Source organism: Fistularia commersonii, chromosome 7 (assembly GCF_037954325.1).
Source record: "Fistularia commersonii isolate RoL2024-O1a breed Wild chromosome 7, RoL_Fcom_v1.0, whole genome shotgun sequence".
Lineage (NCBI taxonomy): Eukaryota > Metazoa > Chordata > Actinopteri > Syngnathiformes > Fistulariidae > Fistularia > Fistularia commersonii.
In genome coordinates this window covers 5,463,220-5,491,011 of record NC_141290.1, presented here as the reverse complement: position 1 = coordinate 5,491,011, position 27,792 = coordinate 5,463,220, and the positions used below count along the sequence as shown (strand labels likewise).

Here is a 27,792-nt window from a genome sequence, read left to right as displayed (position 1 = left end):
CCGATTCGGAAGCTCCCCGCGTGCCCGCGAGGGTGTAAAAGTTATCACCGGCTCGCGGAGTGAGCGGGAAAGTGTTGCGTTCACGTACCTCCGGACCCCGCAGGTCTCACTCCCCCTCTCTCACTCTTTCTCACTCCGCTTCCCCTGCGTGGATACAGATGTTCCCCGTCTCCAGCTGTTCGTCACGTCACGCTCACGGCTCCGGCTTTTCCCGCCCACGCGAAAAGAATCCCAGCGTGCGGATCCGCCGTGACCCCCGGTGTCCGCATCGGAGCAGGGGGGAACCGGGGAGGAGGCGGGGTGGGGGGTCCGGTCACATCCGCCCGGAGAGGACCGCAGCCGGGTATCCCGCCTCGAGTCCCCCCGGTGAAGTCCTCATGGACCGGAGAGGAGAGATGGAGGATCCGGACGCCGGTTCGATTCCCGTGGGGATCCCACGCCGCCGCCGGAAGCTGCCTTCTCCTCGCGTCCGTTCACGGGCGAGTGCGTGGCGTGGTCCTGCGCGGTGAAGGCATGTTCACGTCCTCTTCCAGATGAGTCGGTTCGCAGCCACCACTCCTCTCCCCCCCCCCCCAGTCCACGTCACGTCACGCCAAACGCTGGAAGCTCCAGGGTCTCTTACTCCTCATCATCTTCATCCACATCAGCTTTATTTTATTTTGATAGAAATATTTCCATCAAGCACGGGCGCGCGTACTCATCTTCATCACACACACACACACACACACACACACACACACACACACACACACACACACACACACACACACACTCGTGAATAGACACGGGGATCTTGCGCCCCCTAGTGGGTGAATTCCGGAACTACATGTGGATAAAAACGCGATTCTATAAGGGAATATACTGCAATTTAAAACCAATTAAATAACTTCCTTTATGATATTAATATATTTTGTCGTATTATTACAGATAAATAAAACCTACTATTACTGTTTTTTTAACGCAAGCCATACTAAACCTGCACTGCTATTTTTTTTTCAGTAAAAATCTTATTTAACACAAGGGTACCTAACAAGTATATACAAATGCAAAAAACAGATTCACCCCGAAAAAACAATGAAAATATGTGGTTTTAGAAAAAGTGGATAGTGAGTGTTCAACTCTGCTGCGCTTTTTTTTTCCTCAGTTTTGTTTGGAAATTTTTAATCTGGCGTAGGATAGTAAGAAACGTCTTCTCAATTTCTCTGTATATCTGGCACATGTGGAGAAATTTACAATAAAGCTGACTTTAACTATAAATGTTAGATACATTTTCTTAAATGATATATGAATGTTATCATACCTACCTTAAAATCACAAAGTTAGATTAGTGAAAACAAACCGGTGCAGAAAAAGAGCTGAGAAAGTGTTTATGTTTATCAAACACGTACGCACACACACACAAAGTTGACGAATACCTGAACTACACATGGATACGGTTGCCGGATGTCAAAATAGATAGGGAATTTATTGAATTTCATTCAAAGCATCTGAAAGAAACCAATCACAATTCATCATCTTGTCAGTAAATCTTGAAAATAATACATATACTGTGTATGTTACTACATATAGATATTATATGTATCTAAAAATCAGAAAATGCAATCAGTGAAAAAAAAGAAAAAACAGTAAAGAGCAGGAGATGAGACATGAGTGGATACAGGGCATGGCCTCTGGACAAATCCAGAAATGACATCTTCAAGAGGCACGTAATGAAACTAGTTACATCTGATGATTCAAAAAGTTGGATGTAATTTGCCAGTTTTGTCTGGTCAATAGTTTTCATAATTACAGTCAAATCCTCAATTAATCCTGCAAAAAAGTGAGCAAGTGGTTGTTTTGTGTGTGTGTTTTTTTTGTTTTTTTTTTAAAAAGGAAACTTGACACAAAATCAGAAAAAACAATGAAAAAAACAATGTAATCATCAGATGGAAATTGAATTGGGTCAATTGAAACCCACCAAAATTAAACTCTGGGGGAGAAAACAGAGTTGTCTGGTGGACGGAGGTGGTAGCAAAACCCAGGAACTACGTGTTGCTGTAAAAAAACAACAGCCTGTTACAGCAGCTCTATCTTATATCTTCTTAATTCCTTCAGATATTTACAACACAGCCTTTAGATGGTCTAGTAACACGAGTAGGCTAATGTTTCAGAAGATATTTCTGAAATTAAATTAAAAGTGTCTGACGTCGCAACAGTTTTCAAACGAGTTTTGCTGTCAAAGGACAGAAAACAGGAAGTAATGTTGGTTCCACTTGGGCGACTAACATTCCCACAGCGTCCTGGCTGTCACAGGTGGGACATGGGCCTCCCGCTGGGCAACCAGCCGTCGACGAGGTTCTTCCTCAGGAAATCCAGCGTCTTCCTCCAGACGTCCTCCTGGGTCCGGCAGTGCGCCGCCGTCTCCCCGCCCCACAACACCATCACTGCGGCAACAACACGACCAGAGCCTGAGATCGCTAGCTAGCTTAGCACAATGACTGTCAGTCTATGATAAGTGTTAGCATGGCTCAGGTGATGTCCTACGTTTGTCGCCACTTATGGCGCTGCGGAAATTGCTGGCCCGGGTGTGGGGCAAGTACGGCGGCTCGATCAGGTGGCCGGCGTCCGGGTAGGACAGGATGGTGAGGAGGTGGCTGTTTCCTGCTTTCTCCATCATCGCCTTCACCTGGAGACAAACCTTCTCAGCGCTGACTCTGCCTTCCCGTTCACAAATCATCAAGTCTCACACCCGAAAGTCTCAGTGCTGATGCCTCGCAGCAGGAAGAGTACCGGTACTAAAATGTTAGAGTTCCACCTGTGTGTGCTCTCCATGTTCCCCGCATGGACTCTCTCTAGGTTCCACCACCTGGGCTCGCTGGATGTTCTCCTGCCTGAATTATCTCCATGTTCTCCGCCTTCCTCCCACAGTCCAGAAACATTTTGGCAGCTTCACTCAATAAAATTGTCCACAGGTGTTAATGAAAGGGTGAATGGTTGGACGCCTCGATCTTGCTTACTACACGCCGCCTCCTTGGCCCAATTGAGCTGCGATTGGCTCAACCTCCCCAGCCCTGCCGAGGTATGGTTTGTTCCCGGCGTTTCTGAACCGTCGGCTCGAGGAGTTTTCTCGAAAAGACCTAACTATTTCTGTGGGAATTTCAGGGTGTTATCCATGCCGAGCGCAGCGTCTCCTCTTTTCTTCTCCCTTTTTCTCGCGGCGCCTTCACTTCGCTCCGCTGTTTCCTTGCCACCGCCAGCACTTTTTTTTTCTTGACAAAACCACCCATTTTTCAGCACTGACACAAAATTCACTTTTGTGGGTGTGAATATGAGGCTTTGTGTGCACGCGCGCGCACGTAGACCTACTTGCTTTGTGATACACAGCGAGCTCTATATTTTACTGACAGCTTGATTTAAAAGATATAAAGGAAGCGACAAGCAGTAACTAGAAGTACAAAGGAAGCAGGGCTCGAATACAGCATCTACAGAAGCACAACAGCGCCACCTAGTGGCGAGGGATCCGTGATCCGCGGTTGTTTTTGTAAACTTACATCCATGGCCACCTCTTTGGAGGGACAATTCTGGTCGTCCTGGCTGACGACCAGCAGCAGGGGGCACCGCAGCCGACCCATCTATTGAACACGCACACACACACACACACACACACACAAACACACACCTTGATCAGCACATTTCATTGACAGCTGTATTTGTGACCTGCTACCTTCTGGACAAAACACTTTGCATTAGGAAAGTACCCACATCAAACTTCAGTGCCGGGCCACTGGTGTTTGGCAGCAGCATGTCGCGGAAGATCATGTTATTATCTTTGTCCAAGCGCATTTTTTCTGCATTTCTGATCAGACAAGGGGTGAAAGATGACTAAGCCTCCCGACCCCAGCAAACACTTTCTTGAGTATAAACAGTTGGGTTCTGTATGTGTGAGAACATACGTTTGGCACAAGTTGAGGAACTTCTCCAGGATTCCACCCGTTGGCTCCGTACAGCTCCCGTTCATACACACCAGGCACTTTGGCTGCAAGGTGAGCACACACACACACTTCTGTGTTGAGCCTGGCGGACCCAACCTAGTACCAACTTGATGTTTTTCCTCACCTTTATCACTTTGGAATAAGCAGCCATTTTAAGAGCCACGCTGGATCCCAGGGAGATACCCAGCATGGCGATCCTGCTGCCGACCACGCTGGGATGCTGCTGCAGGACTTGGTACGCCACCTGCAGCAGAGACGTTGACAGAAACTCAGCCTCCACGCCTGAGCTGAGACTGTTTTAGTCTTTGTACGGAGGAGCTTGAGACTCACAGCGGAGAGAATTCTCTCTTGTGTTCAAAATGTATAAATTGCCTGTCATGAAAACAATAAACAGAATATTCTTTGCAACTGAAAAGATAATTCATTGATTCATCTGTACTGCTTCACCTGCCTTGTTCTAATTTCAGGGTTTTTCCCATATATTCCCAGTGATCCTTTTTAAACAGGCATTGTTGACAAGATTATTATTTTCTCTTTCATTGATTGCACCATTCTGCTGTTTTTCCTGCTCTGGCCAATAGAGGGCGCACTGAGAAAGAACCACACCCCAATCGCTTGCTCGGATTTACCTCGAAGTAGCTATCGTCCACCATCTTGCCCGTCTCCAGGGTTATTCTGGGCGACAGGTAGTTGAGGGCCATTGCGGCGAAGCCATGCGATGCCAGAAGCGAGGCCCGGTACTCCACCAGCTTCCCCCCGCCCCCCCACATGTCCAGCACACCGGGGAAGGGTCCTGGCCCTGCAGAAGTACATTTGATTTTTTCTTAAATCCCCCAAGAGGTTTTGCATTTGAGAAACTTCCAATTGGACCTTGGTATGTTTGGGTTTAATTTACCGCGCCTACGGACCTGAAGGCAGGAAGAGGGTGGCAGTCAGGTCGTTCTCCATCACCGGGATCCTGCGGACACCCGGCGCAATGAACCACCGCTCCACCAGCAGGATAGCCAGCGGCGTCCGATCCGCCCAACCCTCGGTCAGGTGACCCACGTGCACTGAGACGGTGACCTCCATGGGGGCCTGGACGTTCATCTTCCTCAGCCTGACGGAGGAAGGAGAGGAGCAGACTCAGTTATGCTAACCATGCATCAGAGGACTTTGAAAAGATCTTGGAAAAGACTTGTGGAAAACTGTCATCACATACCTTCTCACAACTAAAGATAAGTTTTAAGAGTTTTTAGTTGCAGCCTTGCCTCAGACTATGAATCCTCTAGGGCAGCGGTCGGCAACCCGCGGTGGCTTGGGAAAATAAATTATAAATATATAATTGAAGTGTATTTTATTTGTGTTAATTTCTTTTTTTAACTTTTAGTTCTAAGTTGGAAGATTATTGTGATCTTGAAATATTAAACAAAATTTTATTTATTATTTTTTGCCGCTCAAAATAACGTCAGACTCGCGGAAGCCGGTATACCCGCCAGCCAGTAAAGTCCCGATTTGCAGATGCTGTGCGCAGAAGTTCAGGAGCAGAAGTCCCATAAACCAGGTGAAATAAATATTTATGAAGATATTTTGCAAATATTTATTTTTTATTGTTTACTGACACAGTGATTTTTTTCCCGATTTATTTTCAAAATTCAGGTCAAGGCTCCGCTACACGCTCTGAAAGCCCAAAGCTCAAAATGAGTTCATCATCTAAATAAAATTTAATTTTCTCCATAATACTTTGTGAATTTCACAATCAACACACTACACACTTGTTTATACAAAGTGTAAAGGTAATAAAAAGTAATATATACAGTGGTACCTTTATTTTAGACGTCAAAAAGTAATTGCGGCTCCCAGTGTTTTCTTTTCCGAGGAAACCGGGTCCAAATGGCTCTTTGGGTGTTACGGGTTGCCGACCCCTGTTCTAGGGTCACTATTTACAAGAGTACAAATAAATGTTTTCAACATTTTTTTCCCACCATGCAATGTTTTCACTGGGTATCTGCAGAGTTGGCATCGTCCAAGCCCGGCTGTTCTGCCCACAGCTCCACCGGCAACTACTCTTTCTGGACACGCCATACTGATCAGAATGTCCTTTGCCGTTCCCGTTCATCCATACCGCCGACAAATACCGTCTCTGCTGCCAGTACGGCTCTGGTGATTGTTTCTTTACCAGGTTTCTTTTTTCCGGTTTTGTTGGAGCTCGTCTATTCGTTGTTGATTACGTTACATCACCATAAAGACTGAAAAAGACTTGCGATAATATCATGTTTGATATTGTGGTCGGCCCAAGACTATGAAAACACTCATCTTAAAAAGCTGCGATTACCACCTTGTACTTCATGATCAAGATGACAGGAGCGCACTGCGACACCAATGAAATTCCTAAAATTTCCCTCTGACTTTCAATTCTCAGTCTGTGACCGTGAAAATCTTTAGTTGTGAGCCGAGCATTAGTGGTTCAGCATCGATCCAGATCGTGTGAGCTGCCACGCCTACCTGAGACCAGGTTTGCTTCCCGGGACGGGTCTGAGGCTCCACAGGAGGCCCATGGGTTCCACCCCGGAGTACGTCCCTCCCAGACTGGTGTCCTCAGACACTGAGACACAGGAAGAATCCAAAATTAAGATTTTTTTTTTTTAATTTTTTTTTATGAGTTGGTTTTTCATTCATAAAAAGGCTCAATGAAGAAGAAATTGACCTAATCTCTTCAGGACACCTTCCAGTCACAAAGATGATTTCAGGCAATTTTCAGGTAATATTATTTACCTGAAAATCAAATTCATTAATCTATGTATTTTTGTTAATTTGGTTTAAAAAGCAATTGTTCATACAGTTTTTACTATTTGTACCTACATGCTGCTGATTGTTATTTATATATTTTCGTGGTGAAACGTTTACAGTATGTCAATCTGCTCTTGGAATTTTCACACTTAATTCCCCCTTGAGTTCCTCTGCTTCTGATTGGTCTGTTTGTGGTCATGTGATCCATACTGAGCACGTAGAAGTTGTAAAATGTGGACTCCAGTAAGCACTTCTCGTCTTGACCAGAAGGGGGGCGTCAGTGAGCGACCTGACCCGAGAGGCAAACCGGGAGTCTGTGACCGATCAGATAATCTCAAAAGAATAATCCCGCTAAGTGCGTTTAAATATTAATCTCTTGTATTCCTTCAGTTGGGGGGGAACGTTCGAGATCACAGTGTCTCAGGGTACCGTTAACTGTCCCGGTGGTGTCAGCGACGTAGTGACCGAATGCCTCCCAACTGTGTTCGTTCTCGCAGCGGTGGAGGGAGTGGACTGTGAGCGGGGCGCTGGGTGGGGCGTTCTGGACCAGGATTAGGACCTTCTCATCCATCAGGCCTCTGCAGGGCTGGACTGACAGCTTTGCGCAGCACTCGGTCCTGTCCATTTTCTGCAACCGGAGGCGTCAAAGATTAATATGGAGAATAATCATTTATGGCTCACAATTGAGGCACGCGTTGGATTTCTGTGGATCGAGCACGAAAGCGCAACGATGCATTCAGGGGTCAGAGGGGTTAGAACATGGAGTTCATGCTGAATTAAAGTTAGTTTTACTGTTCGATTTCAAGCTGGCTCTCATTTACATTTTGAACCCATCTTTCCTGGATCAGGGCATCCCGGAGTTTGAACGGATGCCTATCTGAGTCTGAGGGAAAGTTTCCTCGGTGAAAGCCTTTCCTCAGTGACGCTGGCTGACAAACTCTTTCTAGAGGCGTATTCAAGGGCACGTTTTGACGCCAGCTGGGGTTTGTGGTAGAATTTGAATGTGTCGCACACATTCAAACCCAAAGGCCGGGGTAATTTTACCTGGATAATTTTGAAATTTCGATTGATTACATATCAATATTTTTTTTATCCACTTTTTTGCAACATTTCTTGTAAGAATTTTTTGGGTGTTTTAAGCAACGTTTTACATATTTTAAGCCATTTTCTCTGCCCGTTTTGAGGAAGGTATTTTATTCTTTTCAATTTCACTTTTTCTTGGGTTTTTGTGGTCCTGTTTTGTTACATCAATTAAGAATAAGAATAAGAATAAGAATAACTAACAACTTTATTTATCCCGAAGGAAATTGTTGTGCCAGAGTTTCAAGTAAAACATAACAATAATAAATAATAGTAGGAAATTGTATAAACAGTAAAAAAAAGGGGGTAGAATAAGAAATACAAATAAAACTATAAAGTGTCAAAGTCAAGGCTATAAAGTGTTTTAAGGTCTTAAGTACAAAGATTTTGAGATACATATGTGTATTTATTTATATACATACACATACACACACAAAAATATAGCCAAATATACAAAACAAAGTCGAGATTCTACAAAAGGTTAAGGATCTTCTACTGAAGCGAATCTGCTCATTGAAAGGCCTTAAATCAGTAGAAGAAAGAGGCACCCCTTTTTGTGATCAAATTCAAGATGTCAGAGACACGTCAAAAAATTTGTCCCTCAAACACCCCACGTCTGTCAAAACTATGCGTGTGTGAGTGTGAAATGAGTGTGAAAGGCAGAACTTACTGCTTGTGCCTCCCAGGTTCCCAACCACCTCCAGCTGTTGCTCCCTCTGAGCTGCGGCTGTTTTTATATCACTGTCGGAGCATCAAGACTCCACCCACGGACATCAGGCGCCGCTAAACACAAAACACAACAGTCCATTATGTGGTCTGACCTCTTGTAACATATATATATATACACACACACACACAAACACTCATGTTTCCTGCATTATCTGCTTAGGTTTTGAAAATAGTTTTACTGGCTGGTTGGTGTTATTGTTAAACCATTTATTAATATATGGCACATGAACACACTCAAAAACTACACAGCGACGCTCATCACCCACTGTTACCGTCGCTAACAGCTAACCTCTTTCTGCAGGGTGAATATCAGCTCAGTTAGCATCTGGCTAATGGCTAATTGCTTGATGGGATTTGCAGTGATTGTCATGTAAGATGGCGCTCAACTTCGATTTCTGACTCGGCAAGCTAACTGGCAAGGAGCACAAGCTCGTGGAACAAAGGCCAATTTTTCTAGCAATCAACTTCGATTAAAAAAGAAGATCCAAAGATACAAGAAAGGAATCTGTCCTCACACAAGAACCACTTCTGCTTCTGCCACAGAATCGATCTTCGCCTTTTTTTTTTAATACGCTTTAGCTTTCTGCCTCTTCAATGAGAAATTTGATGTTGGTCTTGTGGCTGCAGGAACAAGAAGGAAAGTTCTCTCTGGCTTGTGACGTTTCATACTTCGCCAGAAACTAAGGTGCAGACCTCCTGGAAGTCCTCACAGGCCCCATCGACTTGTCACCAACACTACGCATCATGGGAAACTGACAGAAACAACCCCGCCACAGGATTCATCAACTTTCATCCTCAAAACTAGCCATCACCACACAACCTTTGGGAACAAAAACACTTTTCTGCCTGTCCGCGTTTCTGTCCTAATCACGAAACAGTTCTCAGACAACCCATGATCTCGACATGGAGAAACAGCCATGAGATCCCTATTCATTTCATCCATTGGCAATATCTTCAGGTTTAGCTGCTCGAATGCTCTCTCTCTCTCCGTCTGCCCCCCCAACCCTCAGAGGAAGCTCCTGATGAAGGCACATTTGCCGTGCTGGTCAGGGAAAGCTGATTTACTGTTCAGCGGTCCAAGACGTGCCACTGAATGCTCAGTGACTTCATAACCAAGTCAGAACAGAAGATGATTCTCAGTGTAGGCTTACATATAAAATGGTAGTTCGCCGCTGTTTGGTTTGTCATTAATGTTTTGTAGACAACTACTAACCAGGTGTGCTATTGCAGATTTTAAATTTTAAAAATGCTTTTGAGAGATATTACAAAGAATCATAAGCAGCAGCAAATAAGTGGATATTTAGCATCGCTTTTATACAAAATAGACATAAAAATAAAACATTACCTGAACATGAGCAGCAGGTCACCTACCTGAGACAACTTTCTGAGAATTTTCTGGAGATTTGAAACAGAAAACTAAAAAAACAAAAACAAGACTATGCCCAGATATTCTTCTAAATCCAGCAAGAACCATTTATTTACACTTTTGTGTGTGTGTGTGGGGGGGGGGGGGTTAGTGACAAAACCCAGTGCACTTTGACTTCTTATTGTTAGAGGCACATTATTTCATACTTACAAATAGAAGGATAAAAACTAGAAGACGCTTTCTTTTATAATAAACATTTTTCTGTCTTTAGTCTGAGCGTAGCTGAGCATCAGCTAATGCTAACGCTAGCAGCTAGCTACATACATTAACAGGGGAATAAACCCGGCATAAAACTTTTTTTACATTTTCATCAAACTTCCAAAATAGAATCTGTTCCCAAAGACACACAACCCTTGTAAAAAAAGAAGAAACACACCAGTTATATCTACAAAGCTAATGTTAACCATATACCGCTATCAGATTTCAGTGGATGCTAACACCAGCGGTGAGCACATTCGTAAATGTTATCAAAGGGTGGGATGGGACTCTTACGTTAGCATGTTCGTGATTTGTTTTGGTTTAGCTTTTCATTCTCGTCGGTGCGGTGATAACGTTCCCTTGAGGACCCAAACACAGATATTCAGCACTTACTGCTATCAGACAGCAGTTGACACTGTAGCTAGTAGCTAGCCCCTTTCCATTTCAGCCCCGCCGAAGGAAGGGGTCAAAAACATGGCGTTCAACTTAGCGAGCTAAATACCTATTACTAAAGCCGTGCAAGCTAAGGTGACATTAGCAATTATTGAAAACAAAGCATTAACTTGAATATAGAAATCATTTTTATTTGATAAAAACAAAGATACAATTCAGGCATTTAAGTACTCATGATTTCACCGCTCAGCTGAGACAAAAATATGATTTCACACATTCCTTTGCAACTTCTTGTTTCGTGGAAAAGTGACATTTCGTTTTATTTCCAGGCACTTACCTTTTTTTTTTTTTCAAATACAAAACATGATTAAATGGTGAAGCAAGTAATTGCTGAATAACAGCATTTAACCTTTTATGGACTTCTTAAATCTTGTTATGATGGGCAACTTGCAGCTCTTTCAGTTGTCAATTTCTCCAATTGAAGCTGGAAATTCATGTTAAATCATGTGATTTTTTTTTTTTTTTTGGTACATTAACGCAGCTCCGATTCAAATTGACAGCTGTAACCAGCTCAATGATCAATCCGTGTTTAAGTCAGCCTTTTTTATCTTCACAAGCCGTGGAACAACCTGAGCGGTGGTTTGAAACACTAGGAAATCAAACACGTGGAAATACGGCCTTTCGTTTTCAGCTGCGATATAAAAGCACTTGTCATCTCTCTACAAGTGAGGCAACAATGTTGCCGCAGGGCTGGCATTGCAACAGAGGTGCTCTCGCAGGAAAGCCAGCATCTTCCTCCAGGAGTCTTCCTGAGCGCGAGCGTGTGACGCCGTCTCACCGCCCCAAAGAGCGATGACTGCAAAGACATGTTAGAGTTCTACTTAGATCTAGAAGCAGAAACCACCTCGGATATTTTTCAGGGGCCTCAGAACAACAATAAAGAGCCTGGATCATAATCTTTTGGTTTATGGAAATCAACACTCAAAAATTTATCAGATGAGCTCAGTTCTCAACCCACACCTACAGAAACAAATGTGGCTAATATTTGCTAATATTCTGGCTAGTTGCAAATTCTTACATTAGCTGCACTGGTGCTGCGCAGTTAATGTTAGCATCGTGGATAATCTCTGTCTGGGTTCTCTATAGGTAGTGGCGCACAGGAGTCATCCTGGGGAAACTGTCACGAGTTTCACAAAATCCCAAGCTGCGGAGATTCTAATGTTGCAGACATAGAGTCCCTAATGTTTACAAGAGGGCTGGTGTTAGCTGCTCTTCTTACCAACAACAGCTTGGAAGATATCTACATCGCACCTAATGTGTTTAGTTGTCATTTGACAATTTCATATGCAATTTTCATTTACAATTTTCCCGCTTCCTCTGCGCTATAGTTTTCAAAACGCACAGCCCTTCACGCCTCAGCAGTCCAAGGGGTGAAGGTACCTTTTTCAAGCGTGTTGACAGTCCTGAAGGAGCTGGCCCTCATGTGCGGCGTGTACGGCGGCTCAATCAGGTGTCCGGCGTTGGGGTAGGACAGAATGGTCAGCAGATGGCTATTCCCCGCCTTATCCATCATTGCCTTCATCTGCAAAACATCAATGTTCATCACCTGGCCTCTAAGGGTCTCCAACGACCCAATATTTGTTCTATATCAGTAAAACCAGTGCATCATCAGCGAAAAAAATCACATTTGAATGTGATTTGACCCTTCAATTTCATTCTTTGAGATTGATTTCCTGTCAATACAAATATGGACTTCCTGGCGAACTCACGTCCTGCGCCGACTCTGTGGAGGGCCAGTTCTGGTCGTCCTCCCCGACCACCAACATCAGAGGACACCGGAGTCGACCCACCTGCGTGAGGGCAACACGAGGGGCAGCACTTCAGCGGGTCACCTCCCCGGGCAGTAGTTCCTTTTAATCATGAACACTGAAATGAAAGCGGCTGAGCGAAAGTCTCACGTCCACTTTGAGCGCCGGGTCGGAGGGGATGGGCAGCATCAGATCCCGCCAAATCGCCTCCTTCTTCTCACTGTATCGGGTCTTCGAAGCATTTCTGGTGCCACAGAAATGGAAGTCGATCTAAGTAACTCGTGCAATCAAGGAGATACTCTTGACAGCAGGCCAGAGCTTCTTAGGATCCTATGCGCTGACACCTCATGGACTTACTGAGAAAAAAAAGTGAATATGTCTTCCAGGTTTCCGTCCACGGGCTGGACGTGGCTTCCACTAAAACACACCAAACACCTGAGCTGCAACAATACAAACACACACACGCTCTTGAAAGTCTTAAATATTAGTAAAATAAAGAACCTAGTCCCCCCTAACACAAATTCTAATAACATAACGATTCAAACTATTTACAGGGGGGAGAGGTTACGTAGTCCTTGACTCGTGCCGTTTCAACTATGTAGCTGTATTCCAGAGAATAATTTTTCAAATAAATTTAAACTTGAAATGCCAAAAATTCACGAACTTGTTTGCAAGCACGGCGAAATGATACGCTGCATTTTTTTCAGAGGTGGTATCGCTTTGGGTCCTAGCATACGTTCTTTGGGTACTGCGTGCTTTGTTTATGTCATTCATTTTCACGTTTGTTCGTTTGAGATTTTTCTGTATTATAATCATGTTCTCCCGTTCATCTCCTGTCTAGTCCTGTTTCTTGACATGCACGTACAACTTTTGGGTATTTTAGGTCAGGTAAATAACTTAGGCTATGCCAGTTCCAACTCGTGTGGAAAATCTTCAGGCTGTAGGAACGGACATCCGACGTAACGCCACAACTCCCTGTACTGAAAGAGTGACTCCGTCTATCACAGCTCGGGAAAATATAAGCGTGTGAGTGACGTCTGGATAGTTTCCAGTCCAACCTGTACGACTTGTGAGTAGGAAGCGATCCTGAGGGTGACGCCGGTACCAAAGGACAGACCCAGCATGGCTATCCTGCTGCCGAGAACCTGAGGATGTTGCTGCAGGAAGGTGTAGGCCGCCTACAATGGAGTAGGTCGTGACCACATCAAAAAAAAAACCTTGGTGTCAATTCACAGCAGGCAGTTGGAAACCCAACTTGGCTTCACCTCAAAGTACTGGTTGTCCACCATCTTTCCTGTTTCCTGGGAGATTTGGGGTGTCAGGTAGTTGAGGGTAAGGGAGGCGAAGCCATGAGAGGCCAACAGCGCCGCTCTGTACTCCACCAACTGACTCGCGCCCCCCCAAAGGTCCAGTACACCAGGGAAGGGTCCGGGCCCTGGAGAACCGATAAACAACCTTAGCTTAAGTTTCCTTCTTGCAGAAAATTTGATTATTTCTTGTCAACGGGAAAATCATTTCTATCTTTTTTGATGTCTCCATGCCCCCTCTGTTCTACGAGAAGCCCACCTGAGGGCAGGAAGAGGGTGGCGCTCAGGCTTTTCTCCGTCACTGGGATCCTTCGGACGCCCGGCGCAATATACCACCGCTCCACCAGCAGGCTGGCCAGCGGCACCTGATCCACCAAGCCCTCTGTCACGTGACCCGAGTGCACGGAGATGGTGACCTCCATGGGGGTCTGGACGTTCATCTTCCTCAGCCTGACGAAGGAGGGAGGAGGAAGGAGTGATGCAGGTTACTGCAATACAACATATATATATAATACACAAACAGAGGATAATATAGGATGGTATTTCACTAAACAATTACATTATGTGAATCATATGACAAACAAATGCTTGACAAGGGGCGCATAGACAGCATGCGGGCTGCTGATTAGCTTAACACAACAATATAACTAGTATCAACCCAGGCATGGATAAGTAATACAAAGTAACAATGTTAGCATTCAATGTCAAGATTAAACATAATTAAACTCACCTTCTGTCATTCACACACAGAAAAAAAACAAAGGAAACCAGGTAAGAAAGGTGAAAAATCCAACTAGCCTCTGCTGCACTTAATGGGGAAAAAATAGCTTCTATTGCATTATACACATGTGTAATAACTGCACCATCAAACACCAACTTAACCATCTAATTTCAATAGTTAAATACACAGAAACAAATTAGGCTTTCGACTAGTGTGAGCGCAGCATTAGTGCTTCTGCATGTAAGCTGCCAGGCCTACCTGAGACCAGTTTTACTTCCCGATACGGGTCTGAGGCTCCACAGGAGGCCCATGGGTTCCACCCCGGAGTACGTCCCTCCCAGACTGGTGTCCTCAGACACTGAGAAACAGAAACAAATATTTAACTGCTGTTTCATCAATCTAGATTCTTCAGGTCAAAATGTCAGAGGATATTTTCCCGCCCCGGTCAAATGTGCTGTGGTTCTCTTTGAAGTGTCCACAAGTCGGGACCGCAGTGTGATTCAAGCAGTTACCATTAACCTCCCCGTTGACGTCAGAGACAAAGTGAGCGAACGCTTCCCAGCTGTGTCCTCCCTCGCAGCGGTGGAAGGAGTGGATCGTGAGGGGGGAACCAGGTGGTGCGTTCTGGACCAGGATCAAGAACTTCTCATCCACCAGGCCTCTGGAGGGCTGGACCGACAGCTTCACGCAGCACCGGGTCCTGTCCATTGCCAGCTGGAGACAAAAGTAGGAAAACAACAAACATTTGTAAAGCTACATTTTAACTTTTATGATGTGGAAGCAGTGAATGAAACCATCCACGAGGGGGCGCTCCAGCACAGAAAACAGGGGTTATGATCGGGGATTTATGGTTTTAGTTTCGAACGACACCAGGAAAGGATGCCTGATTAAATTAAAGGTTACAGTGCTATTTAGAGACAGGTAACCTGTAACTTTGTCTAAGTAGCGTGTGTGCATGTGAAAGTGTGTATATGTTTGCTTCCACAATAAACTTTACACTCCTAACCTTTGGCACCACCGCTCCCCACTCATGCAACGTCAGGACTATATTATCTGTGTATCCGTGACCGTGTATTATCGGACAGCTGCTAATCTTGTCATTTCCCTTTTTTAAGTGTTCGAAAAGCGACGCAAAACAAAAGTCAAAGACCTAAACGTGTGAACTGTAAATGTAATAACATTCTCTAAATTTAATGTCATTTAAATATCTGTTTCTCATCAGTTGCTAAAGTCCTTAAATTGCACGTACGGTTCAAGCGGCTAGCTTAGAACCGCCTTCCTCCTCCTCCGGCAGAAAACTCAGAAACCAAAGAAAACTCAGATACCAAAGAAAAGACCTACGCACCTGCTGGAAGGATGGATTTTCCGGTTTTCCGTGTCACGCTTAAACTCCAGGGGATCACGGAGCCTCCGTCCCCTCCCACGTAGGCGTCGCATTTCCTCGGAGCCAAGATGGTGCCTCCGGGACCCCCAACAGGTACGGTTGCTGGTTCAAACCAAGTGATTTAACATTTCAGTTCAGAGGTGACGTTGCCAAAATGTTACCACATTTGCTAAAAAAGTTTTTTCAATGAGACGTAAATGTTACATAAATTTTAAAATGATAATAATAATAGTTAAGTCTCACATAATTACAGTTGGATTTATCCAGTTTGCTTGTAATGGACATCAGGTGGCGCCATGATTACACGGTGGTAGAGGCCGCGGATGTGAAATACCGTTGTCTATCGCGATAGGTGTCGGACAGGGTCACGTTGAGGTCACTGACCGTGGCCTCCAAGTGTGTGAGTTTAACCCAAATGATATCACTTTTATTGCTTTTTACAACCAAATAACTACAGACTCAGTAAATATTACATAAAATGCATTTTTTTTAATTTTACCACTGTCTTAAACTGTACAATAAATGTTTTCTAGTCACAGATCAGTTTATTCTCTTTGTTTTAATCCACCTTTTCACACTATATAAAGTACAGTTTTCAATCTACATCGTTGGGCTACGGTAAAAAACAGTGATGGAAATGTGTGTGTGTGTGTGTGTGACCTCATTTTCATGTGACCTTTATACTGTTTACGCCTGTTTGTCATTTTCTCAGGACTCTTGAGTGTCACTGAAGTTTTTATTTCCCAGGATTTGACTCCTCGCTGGCAGATAACACTGATGGTCTCCAGAGCACATTTCTAGTTCACTTTTTGCATCGTATTTTTGCATTTCATATTTTCTAACGCCTGATTCGGCTAAAAGTCTCCCGGACACAGAAACCTCGACCTTCTCGGAGCAGAGCTCCGTGGATGATTTATGTGTGCGTCTGCATCCTGTGTCTCCTGAGACGACCTCACACGCCCCCTGACCTTTGACCTCCAGGGGGCGGATGGGATGTTGGGGGGTCGCTGTCACCCGACCGAGTGCACAACAACAGTGTCAGTCAGCACCTCCCGGCCCCCCCCCCTTCCCTCCCATCCCCCAAGTTTTGTTTTTTTCATCTTCGTGTCACATGACAGTTCAAAAGCTTCTAAAGAACCACTAGATCCGGGCGGTGGAGAAGGTCCTCACCTGTGGAGACTGGAAAACAAGACATTCACCTGTTCTACAACCCATGTCATGCTCACGTGTTGGGGTTCAAACCAATTTCAGCTGACCCTGGGACAAGAGGCGGGGTTTACCCTGAACGGGTCGACTGTCAATCATCCAACCATTCTCTCTCTCAGTCTTCAATGAAGTTGTTTTTGGAAAGCGGGAGGAAAACAGAGAACCTTGGAGAGAATCAAGGATGGAGAACATGGAGAGTTCTTTACCGTCCCAGAACCCGGAACGCTGTGAGGCGATGTGGATCAGTTTATACATTTATTAAAGTCATCATAAAGCTATTTCCATGTTGCAGAGGCCTCAGGTGGGATCTTGGGTTTGGGGCTGGGGGTGGGCGGGGGGTCTGGGTCCCGGCCTGGGTCAGTGGTTTGCGGCTAATTTAGCATCAGATCAATGGCCCGGAACATTTGGATGGTTTTAAGTAGCGCAAGACAAATGACTTGAGCAGGTATTGAAAAGAAATCCCGAAATCATCGGTCTGCAGATTAATGTGTTACGCATCCGTGAAGATTTATGTCACTCATCACCACCCCCACCCCCCTTCTCCAGACACCGCGGGGATGATGGACGACCAGCGTCCTCCTGGAAGCCGCTCTCCTAATAATGCTAATAACAAGGCGGTGCGGAAAAAAAAAACATATTGAGACGAGTTAAAAAAGGCCAAAGGTTGGCCTCCCTATTGAAAAATGTCTCTGGTCACGCCTCCTTGTCCTCCCCTCCTTCTGTCTGCCGTACACACATGCACACACACACACACACACACACACACACACACACACACACACACACACACACACACATGCACACACACTCACACAGTGAAACATTAAGGGGTCTTAAAAAAGCAAAAGATTTAAATTCATGGAGTCACACATCATTGTCTGGTTACAGGGGTGGTGTTGTGTGTGTGTGTGTGTGTGTGTGTGTGTGTGTGTGTGTGTGTGTGTGTGTGTGTGTGTGTGTGTGTGTGTGTGGTCGAGGAAAGGCGTTTTTCATTCAGTATGAGGACACAGAAAAGATGCAACACCTGTTGCCGGCAGGCTCTTAAAAGGCTACATGGCTGAAACTCGGTGGTTGTTGTTTTTTAACCAGTATTTCAATGAAGTGTATTTAATTACTGATGTTATTATCTTATAATATTTATTTATTGTTTTTTGATTTCTAATTCTGAATTAAAGTGATCGCATGAATGTAATATCAATGTGAAAATACAACCCGGGAAAAAAAATTATTTTATTCATTTTATTTTATCTTAGTGTCAGTTCTGAGTTGAAATGGTTGTATAGTTGTTGTATTTTATTATTTATTCATTTATTGTATTTTCAAGTTTGTGTGTAAAATAAGATAAAGACAGAGATCTGAACAGCCTGGAACTTAGAAAAAGACTCTTTTTTTTTGTTTGTTCTTTTTAAAACAGCTGCAAATAAAATGGTCTTATTTTTGTTTTTCTTTTACTTATACAGCAAGAAATTAAAAGTTCATCTGATCTTTTTTGCCATATATGCATTTGTGCGTGTATTGAATAGAATTGTGGAAACACACACACACACATACACACGCACACACACACACACACACACACACACACACACACACACACACACACACACAGGGAGCTTCTTTAATGCCACATTTGTTTGAAGAAGACCAACTTTACTCTATAAATAGGCTATTTTTCCACTGAGAGAGATAGAGAGTGATAAAGAAGGAGAGGGAGAGAAAGAGAGAGAGAAAAGGAGAGGACCATTTACGGCGGGTGTGTGATGGGAGGACACGCCTCCACGCCATCAACCCAGCGTACGTGAGGGATTATGTAAGGGATTTCAGACCCGATGGAGACATTCTGTGGGGCCCATGAGGACAGGAAGAAGGTAGGAGGACCTGAGGGAGTGAGGAGGACATTGAGGAGATGAGGGAAAGTCCAGAGGTGTCCGCCTCCCCTCCTTAAACTCCATGCTGTCATGTGACTCCCAGGGTACTCTTTGTCACCAAGCCTGAAACTTTGTCCATCTTAAGACAATATCAAACTGATACGCTCTACGTAAGATAATTCTCTGTAACCGTTCCTTTCTCTGTGATTTCCCGATACTTTTCCAATTCTCCCGATACTCTCAAGGTGCTGCAAAGGCCTTGATGATAGTTAATATTTCCCTTTCCATTTTTATCTGTTCGGCCACAAGTTTTGTGTCCAGCATTGTACTTCCCAATGTCTGCCTAGGTTTACTCCTTTGTATAAATGGGACTCACAGGAGTCCTGCCAGACCATAAGCAGACACAGCTTCTGTCATTTTTTTTTTCCCGTATACAACCTAACCTCCCCTACCACGGGTGCTCAATACATTGATCGCAATCTACCAGTTGATCGCAAGGGTAATACCGGTAGATCGCGTGACGTCAAAAATAGTAGACGTCAGCTTATCATCCACCCGTCGATTGATATACAGGGCAGCCAATCAGATCACGTCTGATTTTTTCTGACACTGAGGTCACTGCACGTGCACAATCAACGGCGCACAGTGCAGCAAAAAGTTACCCCCAATTTTTACCCCTCGTTTTTTTTTTGTCTTAAACTTAAGAAAGAGTATAAAATGAGTGGGGGTGCCGGACCGAGTAAGAAGACAGAATTGGAGGAGGACTTTTTTTTCACTATGACATTTTCGAAGTGTGTTCGCCTCATCTGCCGGTCTAACATCACTATACCAAAGAAGAGGTAATGCGGAGCGGCGTTTTCGGACAGTTCGTGGAAAATTCGACACAGACCTCGCTCCGAAAAAGCGAGCTGAAAAAGAGAAAGGGGAAGGAACTAAAATCCCAAATGTCCAGACAGCAGTACCTTTTCACTCAACATAATTCAAACTACTGTTATTTTCTAGACTATGCATCCCTGGATGATTCAATTCAGTGCAAGTCATCAGAGTGAACGTGGGTCATGACAAAAAATGTACATTATTTTGTGTTGTGCAATATTGTATCAACATATATTGTATGTATAAAGAATTTTTTGATTTTTGTTGTGTGTAGATCAATTTTACTTGGTCATTTTATAAGTAGCTAGCATGCTGAAAAAGTGTGAGCACCCCTCGTCCAAGGGTCGGCAACCTTTACCACTAAAAGAGCCATTTGGACCCGTTACGTATGAATAAAATATATGTTACATTTTTTAAATCAATGAACAACTGCAGAGAAAACGAAATTACATTTCTGATTGCAACAAAACATTTTGAACTCCGATAAAAAGACATTTGATTAAACAAAGGTTGATTTTAAGCAAAATACTTAATGTCTATTTGAGTCTTTCCTGTCTTTATTAAAAAAAAAAAAAAAAAAAGCTGAACTTAAATTATCCACCGGCAGCAACCCAAAAATGCCATATTACCACTAGAGCTTCTGACACTGCTGCCAACACTACTATGACTACTGCATCTAGTGGTACCTATGCTAATGTTGCCACCACATCTTTTACTACTACTACTACAGCTAATGCTATTACGAGTGCATTGAAACTACATTATAACGACAACTACTTCTACAACTACTACGACAATAACAACTACTACTACTGCTAGAGCTCCTGACTCTGCTGCCAACACTTCTACCACTATTGCAACTTCTGGTACCTCTGCCAGAGTTGCCTTTGCTGCTACTACTGCTCACTTGTACTACTGCTACTATTACTACTACTACTCTACTACTACTACTACTACTACTACTACTAGTGCTGCAACGCCTACCTCAACTACAAGCAGACATTACTACCTGTGCTGCTGATTCTGCTCACTCTTCTGCTTGTACTTCTGCTAATGGTCGTGCTGCTGCCCCTGCTTCTAATAGTATTGCATTTGCCTTTGCTTGTGTTTTTTTTTTTTTTTGGCTACTACAATTAATTCTGTGACTGCAGCTGCAATGGCTAATAGTGCTAACTCGCTGCTAATACTATTACAGTGATTGCTATAACTTCTCCTACTGTTCTTTCCATCACTACTAGTGCTGCTAATGCTACAGCTAATGCCAATTCTACTGAAATGGCAATAACTTCCTCTGATCTCTTCGCCAATGCCACATATACTTGGGCTGCTTCTGCTAACCTCGCTGCCTTTACTTCTACTGCTACTCCAACGACTTCTGCAACTGCTGCTGCTGCACTCCTGGTACTAGTACTATTACTGCTAACGCTACTGCTAATACTACTACAATTGCTATTACTTCTACTGTTCTTCCCAACCCTGCAACTTACACTACTACTGCTACTGCTAATGCTATTGCTCGTACTACTTCTACTACTGCTACTACAAGCAGGAGTGTCTCAGCGGAGATGACAGGAAGCAATAAACAAAGTATTTCCCTCCAAGCCCAAATAATCACCGGACAATAGCAGTCGTTGTTGTAACTTGAGGCCGTAAGGAATCAAAAGGCCGAAAAAGGAAAAGAGAATCGTGATAGTTGTTTTTATAAACATCAACATCATAAAATGAGGCTAAAAATACGACAAAAACACAGAAAATACCCGAAGTATAATTAATTTAGGAAAAAAATAGGCACTAACGAGATGTTATTAGTTAAAGGGGGAAAAATGATAGAGAGAAGAAAGTGAAGATAGAATCTTGGTCTGGCCTTCTCAGACGTTTCAAAGTGTCCCGCTGGTGTCTCCATCAATGAAACGTCGCTGTGATTTCACGTTAATGTATGAAATAAACTCAGCGGCGCCACGGAAACTGGACATCGGCGGCGTATGGCCAGGGGTTAGCCGGTGACGCGAGAACAAACCCATGGTTTCCACTCATGGATTTTCTCTGCTCCCTGGCTCGGGTCCCGGGCCATGTCCTGACTTGACCCCGGCGGCATCGGTCTTCATTCTGGGTCAGATTTACCGCCGCCGCCTGCCGGTGGCGTCCTGCCTGCCCGCGCTGACCCGGCGGCTGTGCCTGGCGCTGCCTGCCGTCGCCGTCCACTCGTTGCCAACAGGAAACGGAGCTGCTGCCACACAAACAAGGGCTGCAAGTGACAACAGACACTGGGGGGGGTCAAAGGTCGTCACACAGTGGGGCTTTTATTCTCTCCCGCCGTGAACTCCGACAAACCCTATTCCCGGGAACGCAGTATTTTTTACTGCGCTTTAATGCCCCTTTGGATGTTTGGCATCGGAAGGAAGTAGATAAGTACGAAAAGTATTCATTGTCTCTGTGAGACAGGTAGTTTTTGCAGAGAAACCATCCTTGTCTGGACACAATGGGTCGGTTTTCCTGGACAACGGTCAGAGGAAACACACCTCGGGGGCGCCACGCATACTCTCGTTGAAGCGACTGCCGAAGGGGTCACCGCAGAGACGGACCATGTTGTTTTTGCATTCAGGAACGGCTCTGGATGTAAAGAGTGCAAGTGACTAGAACGAAGTATAGTCTGGAGTGAGCTTCAAAATGTCATGTCCTCATATGAGGACAATAATTGCAATAAATGGAACAGAGCTTCAATTTACATTTTTATTATTTCCAGATTCCAGAATACATGTTAAAAGTAACGTCTTTGAAGTACAAACAGTATGTCCTCAGACGGGGACGATAGGATTTTGTATTGTCCGAATGTATTTTGCATTTTCTTATAAAAAGACAGCAGGAATCTAAAAGAAGTACCCGCAATTTCTCCCGTTTTGTAATAAGGCTGTTTCCTGTATTACCCGTTCCCAGGTGCTTAGTGGGAGATGGGTAGTCGAAGCAGGAACGTCCACACCGAACCGCTGCGGGGGAACCCTTTCATCTGGCGGCGAGGCTTCCAGGTCTTGCCTTCCACGACGTACTCCAAGGTCATGGTCCTGTTGAGCGTGAGCACGTAGTCGCCACGGACGACGGCCGTGAACAGGGAGCCTTTGCTGTTGGCAAAGTGGCCCGGCAGTGACGTCCACTGGTCGGTGCTTAGCTGGTAGCGATCCATCAGGCACCGCAGGAAGTCGTCCGAGGGCCCGTTCCTCATCACATAGAGGGCGTCCCCGTGGCCGACCAGGCAGTGGCCGTAGCTCTGGTGCCTGATCAGCGTGGTGACCAGCCGCCACTCGTCCACGGCGGCAGCGTACTCGTAGATCTCCGTGGTTTCCATCGGCCGCCACAGGCACACAAACACCCTACCTGCCACGCTGGTGCACGCCGCTCCTGCCACCGGCCGTGGCAGGTGAGCCGCAAACCCCCACTTCCCGGTTTCCACGTCACAAATTTCCACAGAGGACATCACAGTGCGCTCGTATTCTCCTCCAATGGCATACAAGCAGCCGTCCAAACCCACCAAGCCCAGATTGAACCGTGGCTGTGCCGGCCCGGCCATCTTGCTCCAGCTGTTGTCTTCGACACTGTAGCAGAAACACGAGTCCACCACCTCCTTGTGGACGCCGCGGATGCCGCCCACGATGTAGAGCTTGTTGTCCAATACGGTCACTCCGGCCATGGAGGTGCTGGCCTCAAGGGGGAGGTCTGTCAGTGTCCTCCACTCGTCACCATCTTCGTCCAGATAGCAGACTGTCCTGGATGCGGCGTGGACAGTGTCCGCACTGCCGCAGGTCACGTGAGCTCCAACGGCCACGAAAGCACTCGGGCTCAAAGACTCCACAAAGGAAATCAGCTCGCGGGGGAAGCTCTCCCTCACCGCCGCCTCCAGGTCAGCATACATGTCCCGGATGTAGAGTGCAGCAGCGTTGTGAAGGTCCAGGAGGCCGTAGGCGGCAGCTGTGTGACACATTAGCAGGCAGTTGTTGGAGTCGACGCTGTCGATGAGGAACTTAGCGAGTGGCGCTGCCTGCAGGAAGGAGGCGCACTCGATGGTCCCCACGATGTCGTCGCCGTCCAAGGTAGGCTTGCGGCCTCTCAGGACCGCCAGGGCGATGGAGAACCCGCGGGCACACAGATACGGCAGGTGGAGAACATCCTGTCGGCACTCCCTCATGCCTGAGCGGTAAAGAGCCCGGAAGTAGTCACAGCTGTGGACGAGGAACATCCGCTCCTCGTGAAAGCGGGCGCCTTCGACCACAAGGGTCAGCTGCTCTGGCATCGGACTCCCACCGCCTTCGAGCCCCTTACCACTGTCACCCGACCCCATGCCGGCGGCAGACATTAAAATTCCTCGATGGTAATAAAATAATCCTCAATTGAAAGGGCAGGAGGGGTTGTAACGTCTCGGAACAGCTCCCCCCCCCAAGGGACGCCGGCGGAGAGAGAGGAGCGAGACGGAGCTGCCTTGCCCACATTCAGAATGGATCCATTTTTTTTTTCACAGCTTTCAAAATAGAAGTGGCTAAACATAGACGAGAACAAATGACCGGAGACATGCTGACGTGAAAGAGTGTGAGGAGGGACCGCAGGCCCAGGATGAGCCCGAGGCTCTCCTTTTTTGGGGGGAAAGGGGGTGGTTTCACACTCGGCGCTACATTTCCTGCTTTAGCATCCTTGCTAACAGAGCCGGCACCTGTCTGGGGTGATTTCCCGCATTAAATGAAATCATACTGAACTTTGTCTTATTTAATTTTTAACCTGTGAAGTTAAAAAAAATGAAGAAAAAAATATAAAAAATAAAAAAAAATTATAAAAAAATAAATAAATAATTGGAAATAAAAAAAAGAATGGAAATTAAGAGTCCTACAGAATTTTTTGTGTTTCACAGATGTCCTGGAAGGATATATAGATATATAGTTGTAAAGCCGTAGTTTTAAATCTTCTTCTTCATCCAGAATCTAATCTAAAACATGATATTCGACATCCTCAGGGTTGCTGGATCACGACTCCCCCCTGGTGTCCCGGAGGACATCAGGTGGCACCGGTTGTTTTTCGCAAAGCCTCCCCCTTGGACCTGTTTTTGACTTTCTGCCTGTGTTTTGATGTTTTGGTCACATGGGTGTTTTCATGTGTGTGTGTTTTTACATCGTCCCCTGTGTGTGTGTGTGTGTGTGTGTGGGGGGGGGTGCTCTGCACGTGTTGAGGATGTTTATATGCAGAGAATTACAGCCAACTCTTTGTGTACATAAACCTGTTTTCTCCCCTCGTCCACTTACAGTGAAGGAGGAGGGGCTGACCTACATTTGGATGGGGGGTTCATGTGACCTGAACGTTCCCTCCTCTTTCATAACAATCCTATGGGCTCCAGAGGTTTATGTCGTAATAATTCATGATTGTAAAGTGAATGGAATTTTTTTTCAGAACAGATTGTGGTTGAAATTTGGTTTCTGCTTCCAGAGGAAGTTTTTTACTGCCAAAACAAAAAACAACGGTTACTCCATGTTGGATAATGGAGACCTGCTTGGATGTAAATGCCGGATACTTTTCCGTACAACAGAAGGATCAGTTGTCAATGTATTTTCATTCATTCGTTCATTCATTCATCTATTCATCTAATCTGCACCGGAGCCAGAATGCCCACCAGGCAAATGTTAAGGGTGCCGTGGCTTCCGGGGGGCGCCACAAAATCTGGAGAAAAATTCACCCTCAAGATGAATACAGTAAAACCCCGGCTTATGATTTCCCCTTATTACAAATAAATGGGCCTACGAACAGTTACTGATCAAAATTTGAATCGACCTGCGAACAAGCCTCAATGCTCTCAAACAAACTAACTCACAGGCTTTCTGAATTGTGGCGTAACGCGTGCTACTCTGTGCCGTTTACATTATTCTGCTCTACTGTAATATTGCTTTTTTGTGCGTGTTTTAATAAGTTGGCCTTCACTATGGCTCCCAGAATGGTTAAAAGTATGAGTGATAGCAGTTTCAAGAAGAAGTTAAGAATTACAGTCAATCAGAAGAAGGAAATAAGATGCTAAACGCGAGAGCAGTGTTCGTGTTACCAATCTCTAAAAGCGATATGACATGGCTAATCAACCATTTGTACAATCCTGAAGGACAAAGATGCACTAAATACGGCTGATGAGGCTAAGGGGGTAGATACATCAACAAACCAAAGGTCTAAAGTTTCAGAAGACGTAGAAAAGTGATTAATTATGGAGATAGCATTAGCGGGGGTCTCATATGTGAGAAGGCTTTACTTTTGCTGATTTAGTGAAGGGATCGGTGAGTACAAATGCTGGCCAGAAGAGAAAACACCAGAAACACAGCCATGATTAAATTATCTAATTTTTGTATTTTTTGGCACAAATAAACCCATAAAAAAGTTTCAAAAGATTATAATATGTTTTTGGTCTGGAGAACGGATCAATGGGATTTCCATTGATTTCAATGGGTAAAATTGATTCATCGCTGATGGAGGGGGGCGCCATATGAAATCTTACTGAGGGTGCCACATTGGGTAGATCGACACTGCTCTGCACTCAGTTCACCAAATTAGATTAATTAATTTACATAATGAAAATGATTTAGAAATAGATGTAAAGATAAGATATACAGTGGTAGGAAATTACTGGAGCAGCATAAGAGACAGTGACAAGAATATCCATCCATCCATCCATCTTTTGCCACTTATCCTGCACTCATGGTCGCTGGGGATGCTGGAGCCCATCCCAGCTGTCAACGGGCAGTCCACCCTGGACTGGTCACCAGTCAGTTGCAGGGCCACGTAAATAGACAAGCAACCAGTCACTCGCTCATTCCCAATTTTTTCCATTTAATCTGTATATCTTTGGACTGTGGAAGGAAACCGGAGAATTCGGAGGAGACCCACGCAGACACGGGGAGAACATGCAAACTCCACACAGAAAGATCCCCTTGTCAGAATCCAACCAGGGTCCTTCATGCTGTGAGGCCAAAGCGCTACCCACTGCACCACCACGACAAGAATATAATGGAAAAAAAATAGAAAAAGATAATAAATAAATTATAAAAATAAAATATGAAGTTGTAAAAAGTAAAAAAATCACGTACCCAATGATATAGGTTATATACATAAAATAACATAATTCAGAAAATTATCCCCTTGATGCTGACAATGAAGTAAAAATACAAACAAGGGCAAAAGTAATACTTTGTATGACATAGAGATAAAATAGATATTTATGCAAAATCCAAGTTTCTTTGAATTGATATGTAATTAAATTTGGATATAAATGTAAATAAAAGCATTTTAAGAATACGGAAAATCAGCATTAAAAAGGAGCATTCATGAGCTTTAAAATACTAGTTTGGTGAAAATAAAATTACCTGTATGGTCTTTTGCTGCCATTCAGCCACAGCACATGTGCGGACACTGATGCAGGGAGTGTGTGTGTGCTTGTGCGTGTGTGTGTGTGTTTGTGCGTGCACGAACGCTTGTTATTTCAACAGGCAAACTGCCAAATATAGTGTGTCCATATATGGATTATGAAGTGTGTGTTGCTATTTCGGTGGACGTGAGTGTGTGAGTCGGTTGGGTTCAGTTGTAGTTCCTCATCAATCTGCACCACGGGAAAACCCCAAGACTACCCCTTGACCCTTTTGAGAAAACATGGCTCCCCAGAATCAGGAATCAATCACCTTAAAATTTATCATTTTTTGGTAGAGATGGATCCCATTTGTCTTCAGGTTTGTGAAAAGTTGTCTTACATAACCACGGGCTCACAGGCTCTACTCCACCAAATGACCCAAACCCATCGGCGAGACAGACGTTGCCCCAGCAACAGCCGTGATCCTTTCCGTCGGGGGCGAGTGACAGCTATATCATTGGAAAACACTGGTGGAAATGATTCGCTCCTAATTTTTTTCACTCGAATAAACATATATATATATATGTGTGTGTGTGTGTGTGTATGTGTATATATACATATGTGAATATATGTATATACGTGAGTATACACACACACATTATGTATATGAGAGCAGGGAGCAGGTGTTGGAACATCTAGGGA

The 27,792-nt window shown here is 44.7% G+C and overlaps 4 protein-coding genes across 5 annotated transcripts in view; all 4 read right to left on the bottom strand.

The window, feature by feature from the left end:
- The window catches only part of LOC147232461 (metabotropic glutamate receptor 8-like), a 54,911-nt gene extending 54,139 nt beyond the window's left edge, over positions 1-772 (bottom strand). Inside the window, exon 1 of one of the 2 annotated variants that reach the window (XR_015106360.1) lies at positions 89-536. The gene's annotated coding sequence lies outside the window, so the exon portion shown is untranslated. Of the gene's footprint in view, positions 1-88 lie in introns of both variants that reach the window. The other variant, XM_086149308.1, reaches the window with a different exon arrangement.
- Positions 773-2,286: 1,514 nt separating this feature from the next.
- On the bottom strand, positions 2,287-8,525 carry LOC147232460 (acyl-coenzyme A thioesterase 1-like). The gene is made up of 11 exons (XM_086148922.1): positions 8,491-8,525; positions 7,170-7,368; positions 6,456-6,555; positions 4,880-5,070; positions 4,601-4,770; positions 4,096-4,215; positions 3,933-4,015; positions 3,742-3,835; positions 3,531-3,611; positions 2,524-2,665; positions 2,287-2,423 (listed from the first exon to the last, which is right to left on the bottom strand). Exons 2-11 carry the CDS (start codon positions 7,363-7,365, stop codon positions 2,287-2,289), a joined length of 1,314 nt encoding a protein of 437 aa, XP_086005048.1. The 5' UTR covers positions 7,366-7,368; positions 8,491-8,525.
- Positions 8,526-10,736: 2,211 nt separating this feature from the next.
- Positions 10,737-15,826, bottom strand: LOC147232459 (bile acid-CoA:amino acid N-acyltransferase-like). Its single transcript, XM_086148779.1, has 11 exons — positions 15,748-15,826; positions 14,915-15,116; positions 14,661-14,760; positions 13,941-14,131; positions 13,640-13,809; positions 13,433-13,552; positions 12,732-12,814; positions 12,525-12,618; positions 12,336-12,416; positions 12,007-12,148; positions 10,737-11,422 (listed from the first exon to the last, which is right to left on the bottom strand). The coding sequence occupies exons 2-11, from the start codon at positions 15,108-15,110 to the stop codon at positions 11,286-11,288; spliced, it is 1,314 nt and encodes a 437-aa protein (XP_086004905.1). The 5' UTR covers positions 15,111-15,116; positions 15,748-15,826; the 3' UTR covers positions 10,737-11,285.
- A 6,631-nt stretch (positions 15,827-22,457) lies between these two features.
- On the bottom strand, positions 22,458-24,422 carry kbtbd13b (kelch repeat and BTB domain containing 13b). The gene has a single exon (XM_086148778.1). It carries the CDS (start codon positions 24,079-24,081, stop codon positions 22,675-22,677), a length of 1,407 nt encoding a protein of 468 aa, XP_086004904.1. The 5' UTR covers positions 24,082-24,422; the 3' UTR covers positions 22,458-22,674.
- Between the last annotated feature and the right edge of the window lie 3,370 nt (positions 24,423-27,792).